Source organism: Papio anubis, chromosome 5, assembly GCF_008728515.1.
Source record: "Papio anubis isolate 15944 chromosome 5, Panubis1.0, whole genome shotgun sequence".
Classification (NCBI taxonomy): domain Eukaryota; kingdom Metazoa; phylum Chordata; class Mammalia; order Primates; family Cercopithecidae; genus Papio; species Papio anubis.
This window is the reverse complement of record NC_044980.1, coordinates 127,486,435-127,503,677: the sequence shown is the minus strand read 5'-3', so window position 1 is coordinate 127,503,677 and position 17,243 is coordinate 127,486,435. Positions and strand designations below refer to the sequence as shown.

At 41.7% G+C, this 17,243-nt stretch overlaps 1 protein-coding gene, 1 long non-coding RNA gene and 1 pseudogene across 2 annotated transcripts; 1 reads left to right on the top strand and 2 right to left on the bottom strand.

The window, feature by feature from the left end:
• Window positions 1-15: 15 nt before the first annotated feature.
• On the top strand, window positions 16-3,928 carry LOC110743534. Its single transcript, XR_002522739.2, has 2 exons — window positions 16-94; window positions 3,750-3,928. It is a non-coding gene; the product is annotated as an uncharacterized LOC110743534 (long non-coding RNA).
• LOC116274960 (protein transport protein Sec24A-like) lies at window positions 3,649-16,673 on the bottom strand. The gene is made up of 5 exons (XM_031666467.1): window positions 16,383-16,673; window positions 13,946-14,050; window positions 10,387-10,479; window positions 7,899-8,002; window positions 3,649-6,579 (listed from the first exon to the last, which is right to left on the bottom strand). The coding sequence occupies exons 1-5, from the start codon at window positions 16,467-16,469 to the stop codon at window positions 6,465-6,467; spliced, it is 504 nt and encodes a 167-aa protein (XP_031522327.1). The 5' UTR covers window positions 16,470-16,673; the 3' UTR covers window positions 3,649-6,464.
• Window positions 15,960-16,059, bottom strand: LOC116275045 (annotated as a pseudogene).
• Window positions 16,674-17,243: the final 570 nt, after the last annotated feature.

Below are 17,243 nucleotides of genomic sequence, written 5' to 3'. Positions count from 1 at the left end.
TCGGAGGTGAAGAAAATCAGCACCCAGGGCCCGGAGTGGTGGCTCACGCCTGTAATCCTAGCACTTTGGAAGGCCGAGGCGGGCGGATCACGAGGTCAGGAGTTCAAGACTAGCCTGGCCAACACGGTGAAACCCCCGTCTCTACTAAAAATACAAAAAATTAGCCCGGCGTGGTGGCGCGCGCCCGTAATCCCGGCTACTCGGGAGGCTGAGGCAGGAGAATCGCGTGGACCCAGGAGGCCGAGGTTGCAGTGAGCCGAGATCGCGCCACTGCACTCCAGCCTGTGCTACAGAGCAAGACTCTGTCTCGAGGGGAAAAAAAAGAAGAGAAGAGAGAGGAGAGGAGAGGAGAGGAGACAAGAGGAAAGGAAACCGGAAGTGGGAAAGGGATGGCAGTGAATAATCAGCCTAGATTTGGTGCCAGGAAGCAAAATGGAGGTTGCAGCGGCAGTCGCTTGTTTACAGACCGGCGGCCTCGCTTGTAGGGAGCCACGCTTAAACGGAGCCTTACGCTGGGATTTGTTCTTGGTTCCTGTTCCTCATCCTTAACTTCTCTACGCCCAAGAATACGGGTGCTGTGTTCCTAGGCTTTCCTCACGTTTTGTGCGTTTTTGTTCAAATCAGAATTTCCCAGTGAAGCCTTTCGTGCACATTCTATCTAAATTGCCAACACTCCCCATTCCCCTTCTCCACCTTATTTTTTCTCCTTGTCGTTTATGACCACCTCGCATGCTATATTATTTTTTTTCCTTCTTATCATTTATGACCAACTTGCATGCTAAAGATGCTCCAGTCTGGGCGACAGAGCGAGACTCCGTCTCAAAAAAAAAAAAAAAAAAAAAAAATACAACACTTAAATTCTTACAGCCGAATTAAAAGTTGGACTAGAGCCGGGCGCGGTGGCTCACGCCTGTAATCCCAGCACTTTGGGAGGCCGAGGCGGGCTGATCACAAGGTCAGGAGATCGAGACTATCCTGGCTAACACGGTGAAACCCCGTCTCTACTAAAAATATAAAAAATTAGCCAGGCGTGGTGGCGGGCGCCTGTAGTCCCAGCTACTCAGGAGGCTGAGGCAGGAGAATGGCGTGAACCCGGGAGGCAGAGCTTGCAGTGAGCCGAGATTGCGCCACTGCACTCCAGCCTGGGCGACAGAGCGAGACTCTGTCTCCAAAAAAAAAAAGAAGTTGGACTAGAAATTTATTCCAGAAAGAATTAATTTTATGGAACTGTTTTCAAATATTTGAAAAGGAAATGGCTTGAAGTTTTTCAGAACTGTAGACAAGGATCTTTAAAGTGTGCTCTGAATAACAAGCAGGATAAAAAAATAAACTACAGGCCTGGCGCAGTGGCTCATGCCTGTAATCCCAGCACTTTGGGAGGCCGAGGCGGGCGGATCACCTGAGGTCGGGAGTTCGAGACCAGCCTGACCAACATGGAGAAACCCCGTCTCTACTAAAAATACAAAATTAGCCCGGTGTGGTGCCGCATGCCTGTAATCCCAGCCACTCGGGAGGCTGAGGCAGGAGAATTGCTTGAACCCAGGAGGCGGGGGTTGCGGTGAGCCGAGATCATGCCATTGCACTCCAGCCTAGCAACATGTTCCGCCTCAAAAAGAAAAAATTAAAAAAAAAAAAAAAAAAAAAAAAAAAAAAAACACCACCAAAAGAACCCAACAGTAACAAAACTATAGAACATTAAGGATGAAAGCCAAGACAGGTGGATCACTTGAGGCTAGGAGCTGGAGACCAGCCTGGTCAATCAACATGGTGAAACCGGTTCCATTAAAACAGGCGGCCACCACTTCAGCTAATCTTGTATTTTAGTAAAGACGGGTTTCTCCAGCGTTGGTCAGGCTGGTCTCCCAACCTCAGGTGATCCACCAGCCTCGCCTCCAAAGTGCTGGGATTACAGGCATGAGCCACGCCTGGCCAGTCATCTCATTGCTACTGAAGACAATGGAAGGTTCAAACATTATAAAATGGAAAAATAACCTTTGATATAGAATTTCAAACCCAGCTATCCTGAGGAGCAAGCATCAAGAATTCAGTTTATGCTGGCGCCGTGGCCTGCCATCTCCAGTATCTCTTTGGGAGTGTCGAGACGTGGCGGATCACGAGGTTTCAGGAGATCGACCATCCTGAGTTAATATCGGAAACTCGCTCATTAAAATAAAATCCAAGCTGGCGAGGTGGCGGCGCCAGTTCAGTTGAAGAACGGCGCACCGTAGTTTAGGTGAGCCGAGATCTGGCCACTGCACTCCAGCCTGGGTTGTGAGCCAGACCCGCCTCCAAAAAAAAAAAAAAAAAAAAAAAGAACCTGTGTCAAGGCCTCCCAGACATCTACTTAGGCTACTTTGAAGAACTCAGCACTAGTTTTTCATTGGACATAATTTGATGCACTGCAAACATAGCACTACTTAGTCAAGTGTTATTCATAAGCCACTTTTACTTAAAGAGACAGGTCTGCCTTTTCCTGCCCCTGGCATGTGCAGTGAGGCCAACTATGGTTCAGGTCAGCCACACCTTAGTCCTTATGATCCCCCGCCTCTCAGTCTCCTGAGAGTACCTGGGACTACAAGCTGGAGTCACTCATGCCCGCCACTTTTTTTTTTTTGAGACTGGAGTCTCACACTGTCACTCCAGGGTTGGAGGCGGTGGCGTGATCTCAGCTCACTGGTAAACCTCGCCTCCCAGGTTCAAGCAGTTCTCCTGCCTCAGCCCCAAGTAGCTGCCTGTCACCCACGCCCAGCTAATTTTTTGTATTTTTAGTACAGACGGGTTTCACTATGTTGGCCAGGCTGGTCTCAAACTCCTGGCCTTGTGATCCACCTGCCTTGGCCTCCCAAAGTGCTAGGATTGCAGGCGTGAGCCACCATGCCTGGCCTTTTGTTTTTTTTTTTGAGACAAGAGTCTCGCCATGTCGCCCAGGCTGGAGTACAGTGGCGCAATCTCAGCTTCCTGCAACCTCTGCCTCTCGAATTCAAGCAATTCTCATGCCTCAGACTCTCAAGTAGTTAGGATTACAGGCACCCGGCACCATGCCCAGCTAATTTTTGTATTTTTAGAAGAAACATGGTTTCACCATATTGGCCAGGGTGGTCTCGAACTCCTGACCTCAGGTGATCTGCCTGCCTCAGCCTCTCAAAGTTTTGGGATTACAGGAGTGAGCCACCGTGCCTGGCCCTTTTTTTTTTTTTGAGGTGGAGTTTTGCTCTTGTTCCCCAAGCTAGCGTGCAGTGGCGCGATCTTGGCTCACTGCAACCTTGGCCAGGGTTCAAGTGATTCTCCTGCCTCAGTCTCCCGAGTAGCTGGGATTACAGGCACATGCCACCATGCCTGGCTAAGTTTTTGTATTTTTTGTAGAAATGGGGTTTCACCATGTTGGCCAGGCTGGTCTTGAACTCCTGACCTCAGGTAATCCACCTGCCTTGGCCTCCCAAAATGCTCAGATTACAGGCGTTGAGCCACCACGCCCAGCCTACTTTTAAAAACTATTTTGTAGAGACAAGGTTTCGCCATCTGGCCCAGACAGTTCTTCAACTCCAGGCCTCAAGCGATCCTTACACCTGGGCCTCCCAAACTGCTGGGATTACAGGTGTGGGCCACCGTACCAGGCTCATATCACTTTAGATAACTAGTTACTATATATAAGCTCTTTCAATTAACTTTATTGAATAACCAAGTTGATAAGTTAGCACAGATCAAACGATTGTTTGCATGGGTTACAAGTGACTTTTTTTTTTTTACAGGAATAAAACAGTGAAAATTACAAACTGTAAAAAGGAAGACAAATCTTGTCTCCAACATTTCAGAGAAGCAAGATTTAACACAGCACATTGAAGATCAATACATATTTGAATTTGAGAACAAGAATTTAATATTACAATATTATACACTACTTTACAAAATTAAAATTTCTATGTAAGGATTACATTTGTAATAGTTAACAAAATCTTGAAATCACATTTGGTGGTCCCCTAGATAATAGCTGTTATGCATCTTCGATTAGAAGAAATAAATCTTTATTCTAATTATTGCAAAACAGTCTATTAGACTCAATACATTACATTAAATTAAAAACTGAAAATATATGCAAACTAAAATAAATGGTACTGCTTGAGTGACTATTAGTATGTCGGACTTACAGAAATGTTATTTTAAAAATCCTAGAAATTAGAAAAATAGAGTACTTTTTATGGTAGAACTGCCATGCTCAGATTTAAATACCAAGATTGCCCTTGTCTGTTACATTAGTAGTTGTAGATCTGTAGAAAATTCAAGGATCTTTCATAATTTACAACTATGATTAAAAAAAATATGGCATAGTGTAAATATTAGTTGCTTTACATCAAAAAGTAATACAAGATGATATGGCAGGTAGTGCCCTATCAGGGGAAAAAAAAAGAATCAAATTAAAAAACACATTCAACATTGCAAAAAATAATTGCTTTGTATCAGTATCTCCAAAGGCTCATTCATTCTCTCATTATGTGGAGAACAAATATTGTGAATCCTAACTAAAGTTATGTTTTTCATGACCTGTTATAAAATTATTCTGAATTGCACATGTTACACAGTATCTAAAATAATATTTAAAAGTAAATTTGTGAAATATACTAATAAAGCATGTGGTAATAACAAGAGTCATACCCACTTAGGGATGTAGTGAGAGGCACAAGGAAGATTATCCCTAAAAGCACAAATATTTCCCTCTAGAAGATTCTTTACTACTATTAAGAAAGGACCTACAAATAACTCCACTTAAAATCACATTAAGAGGAACATTTTAGTTATTTTAAGAAACATCAGCATATAACGACTGTTTATTTAAAAGAGGGGATAATATAATTTGCTACAATTTGAAAATTGCTTCTTAATAGATGAAGCCGCTTTCAAGAAAACTTCCAGTTCAATGTGCCACTTACACACTGCAAACCAACCTTAACACTGCTTAAGGGAGATATTTTCATAAAACACGATTATTTTGATCCAGCTGGCAAGCAGTAGTTGTATACTGTAGAGGGACTGCTTCTTCCCTATCCCAAACAACTCAGTTAAAGTCAGCTCCTACTGATATAAACCTGAAAGTTACTATTTCATTGGTGATCATATAAGACCAAGATTGTAAACACATTTTCTAACCCATTAAAACAAAATAAAAAACCCAAAAATATTTTGATCAAGTATTATACATGAACATATTTAAGAAATTCATAAGACAAAATCAATCTGTGAAAACTGAGCCAAACTCTTAAACATACTATGTCACAGCACTTTAAATACACAAAATATAATTCACCTATTTGTAAACAAAATTCACTCAATAGTTTTGACTATAATATTTCTCTAGCTGAATCAAGAAAGCAGTCTCTTAAGGATTTTCAGAAATCAAGTTTCTTTCATAACTTTAATATGTTGGATCTGTGTAATCTTAATATCCACCAAATCAAACAGCAGCATTTATGCTTTAATAGGTTTTCATATTCAAGAATAAATATTTCTTATGAGTGACTTCCAATTTAACAAACTCTTTAGAAAAATGTTACTGATGTATTTGGATAGTACTTTAGAAACCTTTCACTTCTTCACCCTCATTTCACCAAAACCCCCATTTTTATTACATACCCAGAGCAGAAATGCACCAAACAAAATCCACTTAAAGGATCAACATAATTAAAGTTTCTTATCTCCCTATTATCATTGCCAGTCCCAATGTTTATGAAGACAGCTCAAACTCTTTTCACTACAGATTAAGACTGTATGTCCAAGTCTTCGTCGGGAAATCAAAAAACCACCTAATGATAGTTCTCACTTCAAATCAAAGTGACTTTGTTCTTCAAGTATAAAGAATACTGACAGATTTTAAAGCTTGAATGTGTTTCTTCATATCTTTCTCAAGCTATACTAGAATTAGTTTACTCTAGTTTTAGTCAACATGATGATCCTTTCCCTTCCTTAAAAAAGAAAAACAAAAAAACAGACAACGTGTGGGGAATGAATTCTAGTTTTCCTACATTATATTTACTTCCCATTGTTTTTATTTTAAAAACATCACTACCAATGAATTTGTAACTTCCCTGCAACATGGTCTTGTGAGGTTTTAAATGTAGCAGCCAAAAATTCAGAGAAATATACATGTAGAACACAGAAATCTTTATTTTACAAAATGTACTTTGCCTCTGCAATATTGTCTTATTTTAATCCATAACAACTCAAACATAATTGGCAAGAAAAAAGTATCATATGTAGCTATATTCTGATTTGAAAAATACAGTATTTCAGAGTTGTATGTTTGATTCTCTGCTGTGGTCTTTTATTTGCTATAGGTTGTTGAAATCACAGTGAGAACATCTCAATCATCACATTAGTCCACAAACATAATAGAAAAAGAAGGTATTACACATTTCCAGGTATTCTGCACTATTGTGATGTTCCTTAGAAATAAGTCAAATTTCTTCATTCATTCATTTATTCACTTGTTGCTGTATATGCAACAGGAATTCATAATATGATAGTGCAGATTCTGTTCTGTCTTCTATCATGTTTTGAAGGAAGTTTGCTTTCATTGGACTCTCATCCCTTAGGAATAAAAGGCAAAAAATTTTAGATAAAATGTAGCAGTAAAATAAACAGACTTGTCAGAAGGCTTCTGATTTTCTAATAACCATAATAACATTTACTATATAAACAGTTACTTCTAGAGGCTTTCTCTGAGAATACTTGGTTGATTATGTAAATTTCAAGCTGTTTAAGGGAAAAGCTTATGGTGTATGATGGAATTAAGATAGTTGATCCAGAAATTCCACTTTATATCCAAAGGAATTGAAATCAGTATACCAAAGAGATGTCTGCACTTCCATGATCACTGCAGCATTAATCACAATAGCCAAGATATGGAAATAACTGAATGGATTTTTCAAATGTTGTATACATACACAACGGAATTCTACTGAGCCTTTCTTTTTTTTTTTTTTTTTTTGAGATGGAGTTTTGCTCTTGTTGCCCAGGCTGGAGTGCAGTGGCACGATGCTGGCTCACCGCAACCTCTGCCTCCTGGGTTCAAGCTATTTTCCTGCCTTAGCCTCCTGAGTAGCTGGGATTACAGGTATGTGCCACCACGCCAGGCTAATTTTGTATTTTTAGTAGAGACAGGGTTTCTCCATGTTGGTCAGGCTGGTCTCGAACTCCTGACCTCTGGTGATCCACCCGCCTCAGCCTCCCAAGGTGCTGGGATTACAGGCATGAGCCACCGCACCCGGCGACTTCTATTCAGCCTTTAAAAAACAGGAAATTCTGTCATTTGTGACATTATGCTGAGTGAAATAAACCAGGCACAGAGAGACAAATACGACACAATCTTACTTATGTGTGGAACCTAAAAAAGTTGAACTCATATAAGTAGAAAGTAGAATTATGGTTATTAGAGGTTAGGAGGCAGGAAGTGGGTGTGGAGAAGGAAAGAAGAGATATTAGTCAAAGGGTACAAAATTTCAGTTAGGATGAATAGATTCTGGTGATCTATTACACAGTATGACTAAGGTTAATAATAACGTATTGTATATTTTCAAATAGGCAAAATTATGGATTTTAAATGTTCTCACCACAAAGAAACAATAATTGGCTGAGAAGATGAATGTTAATTAGCCTAATTTGACCATTCCACAATGTATACATGTATCAAGAAATCAGTGTATCCCATAAATATATACACTTATTATTAGTCAATTAAAAATGAAAAAAGTTTAGTATTTCCAATAATTGGATATAAGGCATGATTTATTGCTATTTATTGAGAAGAATTCTTTTTCTTTCTTCTCCTTTTTTTGCTATACTCTTGTCAGGTCGTGACAAGGCCAAACAAATTGTTTTACTACTAGCAAATGGAAAATTCAACTTACCTTATTACATAAAGTATTGGGAAAAATGGTCTCTGCTCTCTAAGCCAAGAGATGAAAGCTATTATTCTGGCAGATTCTGGTGTATCAAGTTCTGGAAGGTCTGTCTGTTAATCAAAACCAACAATATCCAATTACTTTAATTATATATCTAATGTATGGTCTATGGTACTTTTCAAATTTTTATTTTTTTAATTACTTTTTTTTTATTTTTTGAGACAAGGTCTCTGTCGCCAGGCTGGAGGGCAGTGGCATAATCATGGCTCACTGCAGTCTCAACCTCCAGGCTCCAGTGATCCTCCCACCTTAGCTCCTGAGTAGTTGGGACTACAGGGGCATGCCACCATACCTGGCTAATTTTTGTATTTCTTGTAGAGACAGGGTTTTGCCATGTTGCCCAGGCTGATTTCAAACTCCTGGGCTCAGGCAATACACCTGTCTCAGCCTCCCAAAGTGCTGGGATTACAGGAGTGAGCCACAGAACCCGGCCTACTTCTCACATTTAATTTATTTTTTGAGACAGGGTCTTGCTCTGTTGCCCAGGCTGAAGTGCACTGGTGTGATCATGGCTCACTGTAACCTCCACTGCCTTCCAAGTGATTATCTCACCTCAGCCCCACCAAGTAGCTGGAATAAGAGGCATGTACTACCTGCCAGCTAAATTTTGTATTTTTTAGTACTGAGCACCATGTTGTTCAGGCTGGTCTCGAACTTGGGCTTAAGCAGTCTGCCCACCTCGGCCTCCCAAATTGCTGGGATAATAGGTATGAGCCACCATGCCTGGCCTTGACTTTTAACATGTATATGAATCACCTGATCATCTTGTTGAACTACAGATAATGATTTAGGAGGTCTGGGGCAGGGGTATGGTCCTGAGATTTTGCTTTCCTAAAAAATTCCTACAGTCATGCCAATGCAACTTGACTTGGGACCACAATTTTCTATGAATAATCTAGAATAGGAGTAGGCAAACTTCTTAAAGATCATTTGGTTTCTGCTGCAACTACTTAACGTTGCCATTGTTTTTTATTTTTTGAGACAGAGTTTTGCACTTGTTGCCCAGGCTGGAGTGCAATGGCGCGATCTTGGCTCACCGCAACCTCTGCCTCCTGGATTCAAGCGATTCTCCTGAGTAGCTGGGATTACAGGTGTGTGCCACCATGCCTGACTACTTTTGTATTTTTAGTAGAGATGGGGGTTTCTCCATGCTGGTCAGGCTGGTCTCGAATGCCTGACCTCAGGTGATTCGCCTGCCTCGCCTTGAGACGGGGGTTTCTCCATGTTGGCCAGGCTGGTCTTGTACTCCCAACCTCAGGTGATTTGCCTGTCTCGGCCTCCCGAAGTCCTGAGATTATAGGTGTGAGCCACCATGCCTGGCCAACCTTGCCATTGCTACACCAAAGTAGCCATAAACAATACATAAGTGAACAGGCATGGATGTTCCAATAAAACCTTATTTACAAAAACAAGTAGCAGGTACCCCTTGGGCATAGTTTCTAAGCCCTCATCTAAAAAAACCTTTTAGTTCTTCCCTTTGTTTTAGCATGACATCCAGAATTAATTGATTCATTCAGGTATTATTAAAAATATAACAATTTCTTATTTACTCATACTTAAAATGCTTAGTCATCCAGTCCAGTAGTTCTGTTCAAGGCCTGAAAGCCAGTGCTTATCGTAGCTATAATCCTGACACAGCTGTCTTTTATTTATTTATTTTTTGAGACAGGTTCTTTCTCTGTTGTCCAGGCTGGAGTGCAACCGTGCTATCACTGCTCACTCCAGCCTCAACCTCCCAGGTTCTAGCAATCCTCCCATCTCAGCCTCCTAAGTAGTTAAGACCACAATTGTGTGCCACCATGCCCAGCTATTTTAAAAATGTTTTTTAGTTATGGGGTCTCACTATGTTGCTTAGGGTGGTCTCAAACTCCAGGGCTCAAACTCACCTCAGCTTCCCAAAGTGCTGGAATTACAAGTGTGAGCCACCACGCCTGGCATTTTTTTTTTTTTTTTTTTTTTTTTTGAGATGGAGTCTTGCTCTGTTTCCAGGCTGAAGTGCAGTGGTACAATCTTGGCTCACTGCAACGTCCACCTCCCGGGTTCAAGCGATTCTCCTGCCTCAACCTCCCAAGTAGCTGGGACTACAGGCATGCGCCACCACACCCAGCTAATTTTTGTATTTTTAGTAGAGACGGGGTTTCACCATGTTGGCCAGGATGGTCTCGATTTCTTGACCTCGTGATCAGCCCACCTTGGCCTCCCAAAGTGCTGGGATTACAGTGTGAGCTGCTGCGCCTGGCCTATCTGCCTTTTAAATACATAAATTCCCTAATGATTCTATGAATGGAGTGATAGAATCCACCAATATGAAAACCTATCAATAAACATTTTTGGTATCATTCTGTTATTATTTTCTGATATCAAAATAGGGGATATTCATGTTTTTGCCACCTTTGAAATGCCCTTTATAATCACTATAATAAAAGAGTCTTACCATAGGCTGTGGAATCGATGCATAGTTTTGAACTCCTAGAACTTGGCTGAGAAAATTCTGTGTACAATTTTTTCCAACCCAAAGCATCAGTACCTAGGGACAGGAATAAAATTATTTTGAGAAGTAGCATACATAAAGGTGAGTCTGTTGAGTGAGTATATTTTATTTTTATTTTATATGTATATATTTGTGAGATAGGGTCTTACTCTGTCACCCAGGCTGGAGTGCAATGGTGCAATCTCAGCTCACTGCAACCTCCGCCTCCTGGGTTCAAGCAATTTCCCACCTCAGCCTCCAGAGTAGCTGGAACTACAGGCATGTGCCACCATGCCCAGCTAATTTTTGTATTTTTAGTAGAGATGGGGTTTCGCCATGTTGGCCAGGCTAGTCTTGAACTCCTGACCTCAAGAGATCTGCCTGCCTCAGCCTCCCAAAGTGCTGGGATTACAGGTGTGACCCACTGCACCCAGCCTGAGTATATTTTAAAAGGTCAAAAAGGTAAGTATATTTAGTGAGATTGTACAGCCTTTAACTGAATAGTAATTAGTATTTACCTGATGAGACATTTTATGCTTGGCATGAAACAAGGAGGATATGGAGGGGGAAGGCGGCAGACAAATGTACTGTCAAGAATCACTGAACACTGGGATACATGCTGAGAAACGTTTTGTTATGTGATTTCGTTGTGTGAACATCATAGAGTGTATTTACACAAGTCTTAATGGTATAGTCTACTGTACCTAGGCTACAAATCTCTATAGGTTGTTACTGAAAACTGTAGGCAACTATAACACAATGCTAAGTATTTGTGGATCTAAACATAGGAAAGGTATAGTAAAAATATGGTAGAAGGGATAAACACTACACCTGTATAGGGCACTTACCACGAATGGAGCGCACAAGACTGAAAGTTGCTCTGGGTGAGTCAGTGAGTGGTGAGTGAATGTAAAGGCCTAGGACATTACTGGACACTGCTATAAACTTTACAAACACTGTACATTTAGGCTACACTAGATATATATATAAAATTTCTTTCTTCAATAATTAACCTTAGTTTACTATAACTTTTTTTTTTTTTTTTTTTTTTTTGAGACAGAGTGTTGCTCTGTCGCCCAGGCTGGAGTGCAGTGGCGCGATCTCGGCTCACTGCAAGCTCCACCTCCCGGGTTCACGCCATTCTCCTGCCTCAGTCTCCTGAGTAGCTGGGACTACAGGCGCCCGCCACCACGCCTGGCTAATTTTTTATATTTTTAGTAGAGACGGGGTTTCACCGTGTTAGCCAAGATAGTCTCGATCTCCTGACCTTGTGATCAGCCCGCCTCGGCCTCCCAAAGTGCTGGGATTACAGGCTTGAGCCACCACACCCGGCCCAGTTTACTATAACTTTATGAACTTCTTTTAATTTTTTTTTTTGAGATGGAGTTTCACTCTTGTTGCCCAGGCTGGAGTGCAATGGCACAATCTTGGCTCACTACAACCTCTGCCTCCCAGGTTTAAGTGATTCTCCTGTCTCAGCCTCCCAAGTAGCTGGGATTACAGGCATGTACCACCACGCCTGGCTAATTTTGTATTTTTAGTAGAGACAGGGTTTCTCCATGTTGGTCAGGCTGGTCTCAAACTCCCGACCTCAGGTGATCCGCCTGCCTTGGCCTCCCTAAGTGTTGGGATTATAGGCATGGACCACCACACCCAGCCTCTTTTAGTTTTTTTTTCTTTCTTTTTCTTTTTTTTTTTGAGACAGGGCCTTGTTCTGATGCCCAGGCTGGAGTGCAGTGGTATGATCTCAGCTCACTGCAGCCTCAACCTCCTGGGCTCAGGTGATCTTCCCACCTCAGCCTCCCAAGTAGCTGGTATTACAGGTGCACGTGACCACGCCTGGCTGATTTTTGTATTTTGAGTAGAGACGGAGTTTTGCCATGTTGCCCAGGCTGTTCTCAAATTCCTGGGCTCAAGCAATTGCTCTCCTCGGCCACCAAAAAGGCTGGGATTACAGGCGTGAGCCACTGGGCCCGGCCAACTTCTTTTTTTTTTTTTTTTTTATTTTTTTTGAGACTAGGTCTCACTTTGTTGCCCAGGCTGGAGTGCAGTAGTGTGATCTCAGCTTACTGCAGCCTCAGGCTCCCCAGCTCAGGTGATTCTCACACCTCAGCCTTCTGAGTTGCTGAGACACAGCCTTGAGCCACCACGCCTGGCTAATATTTGTATTTTGAGTAGAGACAGGGTTTCACCATGTTGCCCAGGCTGGTCTCGAAGTCCTGACCTCAAGCAATCCGCCTGCCTTGGCATCCTAAAGTGCTGCAATTACAGGCATAAGCCGCCATGCCCGGTCAACTTCTTTTAATTTTTTTTTAGTCTTTTGTAATAACACTTAGCTTAAAACACACATTGTACAGTTGCACAAAAATATTCTTTATATCCTTGTTCTATAAGCATTTTTCTATTTAAAAAAAAGGTTTTTTTTTGAGACAGTCTTGCTCTGTTGCCCAGGCTAGAGTGCAGTGGTGCAATCTTGGCTCACTGCAACCTCTGCCTCCTGGGTTCAAGCGATTCTCCTGCCTCAGCCTCCCAAGTAGCTAGGATTACAGGCATACACTACCATACCCGGCTAATTTCTTTGTATTTTTTTTTTTTTTGAGACAGAGTCTCGCTCTGCGGCCCAGGCCGGAGTGCAGTGGCCGGATCTCAGCTCACTGCAAGCTCCGCCTCCCAGGTTCACGCCATTCTTCTGCCTCAGCCTCCCGAGTAGCTGGGACTACAGGCGCCCGCCGCCTCGCCCGGCTAGTTTTTTGTATTTTTTAGTAGAGATGGGGTTTCACCGTGTCAGCCAGGATGGTCTCGATCTCTTGACCTCGTGATCCGCCCGTCTCGGCCTCCCAAAGTGCTGGGATTACAGGCTTGAGCCACCGTGCCCGGCCCTCTTTGTATTTTTAGTAGAGATTTTCACCATGTTGGTCAGGCTGGTCTTGAACTCCTGATCTCAAATGATCTGCCCGCCTCAGCCTCCCAAAGTGCTGGGATTATAGGTGTGAGCCACCATGCCCGGCCCTATGTTTAAAATTTTTTAAATTTTTTACTTTTTAAATTGTTTTGTTAAATACTGAAACACAAACACACATTAGCCTAGGCCTATACAGCGTCAAGATCATCAATCTCGCTGTCTTCCACCTCCACACCTTGTCACATTGGAAGGTCTTCAGGGGCAATAACATGCATAGAGCTGTCATCTCCTAAATAACAAGATCTTCTTTTAGAATATCTCCTCAAGGACCTGCCTGAGGTTAACTTTTTAAAAAGTTAAGTAGGAGTACATTCCAAAGCAATAATAAAAAAATATAGTATAGTAAATACTAAATGATAGGAATTCTTCAGCTCCATTATAAATCTTATGGGATCACCATCATATAAGCTGTGACTTACACATCATTAATCAGTGTATGACTGTATATAGGTTAAAATATGAAATCTGTTCAGGAAGGATATTAAAGGGAATGAAACCAAATGCTAAATTAAAACAGTATAGTAGTCTGCAGTGAGGGTCAGGATAAGTCAAACTACTTACAGAGCCTGCATCCATGAGGAAAGCTCCATCTCTGCTAAGCTTCTCCACTGAAAGCTGAAGAATGGGGGGTTGAGGTATGGTTCTATCACTGATGTTGAGTGCTCCCTGAGAAATTAAGTAAAAGAGTAAAGGTTTTAAATATAGAAAATATGGAGTCACAATTAAATAACAACAAAAATTAAATGAATGTTACCTCTACAAGTTTGGGCCTTGCTTAGGTAAATCAGAATTATTCATATTTAAATATAAAGAAGATGATGAAATAGTTATCACTTATTTTCAGTAGAGAAGGGGTTTCACCATGTTGGCCAGGCTGGTCTCAAACACCTGACTTCAGGTGATCCACCTGCCTCAGTCTCCCAAAGTGCTGGGATTACAGTTGTGATTTACCATGCCTGGCCGTTAACTTCTGATCTTAACCCTTGTTTCAAAAAAAGAATGCAATAGGCCACCACAGTGGCTCACCCCTGTAATTCTAGCACTTTGGGAGGCTGAGGTGGGTGGCTCACTTGAGGTTAGGAGTTTGAAACCAGCCTTACGAACATGGTGAAACCCCGTCTTTACTAAAAATACAAAATTAGCAAGATGTGGTGGTGCACGCCTGTAATCCCAGCTACTCGGGAGGCTGAGGCAGGAGAATTGCTTGGACCCGGAAGGCGGAGGCTGTGGTGAGCCAAGATTGCTCCATTGCACTCCAGCCTGGGCAACAAGTGCGAAACTCCATCTCAAAAAAAAGAAAAAAAAAAGTTACCTCAAATTTCATAGGCAATTTTCTTTTATATATGTAAAATATCTTAAATTCTTTTTCTTTTTTTTTTGGAGATGGAATCTTGCTCTGTTGTCACTCAGGCTGGAGTACGATGGCACAATCTCGGCTCACCACGACCTCTGCCTCCTGGGTTCAAGCAATTCTCCTACCTCAGCCTCCCGAGTACCCGGGATTACAGGCATGCATCATCACTCCCAGCTAATTTTTGTATTTTTAGTAGAGACGGGGTTTCGCCATGTTGGTCAGGCTGGTCTTGAACTCCTGACCTCAGGTGATCCACTTGCCTCGGCCTCCCACAATGCTGGATTACAGGCATAAAGCCACCGCGCCTGGCCCACATAATAAATTCTTTAAATTTTCAAAGGTTTTTTTTTTTTTTTTAAGACGGAGTCTCACTCTGTCACCCAGGCTGGAGTGTAGTGGCATAATCTTGGCTCACTGCAACCTCTGCCTCCTGGGTTCAAGCAATTCTCTGCTCCAGCCTCCCGAGTAGCTGGGATTACAGGCACCCGCCACCATGGCGGGCTAATTTTTTTGTGTTTTGTATTTTTAGTAGAGACAGGGTTTCACCATCTTGTCCAGGCTAGTCTTGAACTCCTGACCTCATGATCCACCCGCCTCGGCCTCCCAAAAAGTGCTGGGATTACAGGCATGAGCCACTGTGCCTGGCCTGAAACATTATTTCCAAAATCTATGTCTTAACTTGATCACAATTTTAGAAAGATTATGATTTAACATTTTCATTCTTGTGACTTTAATTCTGGTAAATTTCTACCAAAGGAAAACAATGTCACAATTTAGATAAATATTTTTTCTTTAATTCAAGGACACTGTTACATTGAACTGGGTGTTCAGATTTAATTTCACTCTCAGATCTAGATGTGCACTTGTTCCAGTCTGGAATGATTTCTGTAACAAAAAACCCCCATCCCCCAGAACAGATATTTTAAAAATACACCTAGAACTTTTTTTTTTAAATACTTTAAGTTCTGATACACATGTGCAGAATGTGCAGATTTGATATATAGGTATATGTGTGCCATGGTGTTTTGCTGCACCCATCAACCTGTCATCTGGGTATTAAGCCCCGCATGCATTAGGTATTTGTACTAATGCTCTCCTTCCCCTTGTCCCCACCCCCTGACAGTCCCCAGTGTGTGATATTCCCCTCCCTGTGTCCATGTGTTCTCATTGTTCAACTCCCGCTTATAAGTGAGAACATGCGGTGTTTGGTTTTCTGTTCCTAAAAATGCGTCATGAATTTGTGTGTCATCCTTGCGCAGGGGCCATGCTAATCTTCTCTGTATCATTCCAATTTTAGTATATTTGCTGCTGAAGTGAGCAAAAATACACCGAGAACTTTTACAATGTCAGTTGTTAAAAGATCAATTTGTTTGAATAAAGGTGCTCTGGTCAATTTGACAATCTTTCCATTTCTTAGATCTGCTCTACAAATGGTATTTTAAGAAACGTAAAGGCATTATTTTTAGGAGCTTCCCTATACTAAAATTTCTTTACTCAGACCTAGCCAAAAAAAAAAAATAATAATAATAAAATAAAATAAAAGATAAAGCAAATAATAAACAAACCCTTCCTCATTTCTGTACTGGACTATGATTAGGCTTACTAATCCTCAAGTAAAAGCCACAAAAAAGCAATCCATCTTACCTCATCTGAGAGATTGTCAACTCTATACAAACTGGGATGAGTTGTGAGCATAAGGTAAACCAAGGGCTGGTTTTTCACTTGACACATAGCAAAAATGCGTTCATCTAGACGTGCATTTGTCCCAGTCTGGAATGATTTCTGTAACAGAAAACCCCCATTCCCCACAAAAGAAGAAATTTTAAAAATACATCCAGAATTTTTAAAATGCCAGTTGTTAAAAGAATATTTTCAGAGAGAATTCACAAATTTACTGTCAATTTTTTAAAAGTATCTTTTTTAAGAAGTCACGCACGCCAGGCGCGGTGGCTCAAGCCTGTAATCCCAGCACTTTGGGAGGCCGAGACGGGCAGATCACGAGGTCAGGAGATTGAGACTATCCTGGCTAACACGGTGAAATCCCGTCTCTACTAAAAAAATACAAAAAGCTAGCCGGGCGAGGTGGCGGGCGCCTGTAGTCCCAGCTACTCGGGAGGCTGAGGCAGGAGAATGGCCTAAACTCAGGAGGCAGAGCTTGCAGTGAGCTGAGATCCAGCCACTGCACTCCAGCCTGGGCAACAGAGCGAGACTCCGTCTCAAAAAAAAAAAAAAAAAAAAGTCACACACATCTATTAAACTGTAGCTATAGCCCCACCTAAAAGTCTTTTGAAATTAAGTAACTGACCATGGCAAAGTTATCTGATCTCCACGGTGTCTGTTTCCTAGTTAATAAAATAGATCAAAACACTCTATCTATCATATAATGATCATGATAATGATGTAACAATCCAAGCAACACCATAGGAAGGATGATGTTATACTGCAGATGACAAAGTAAAGGCACACATGAAGGACCAAAAAGATATCCATTACGTCAGTGGTCCT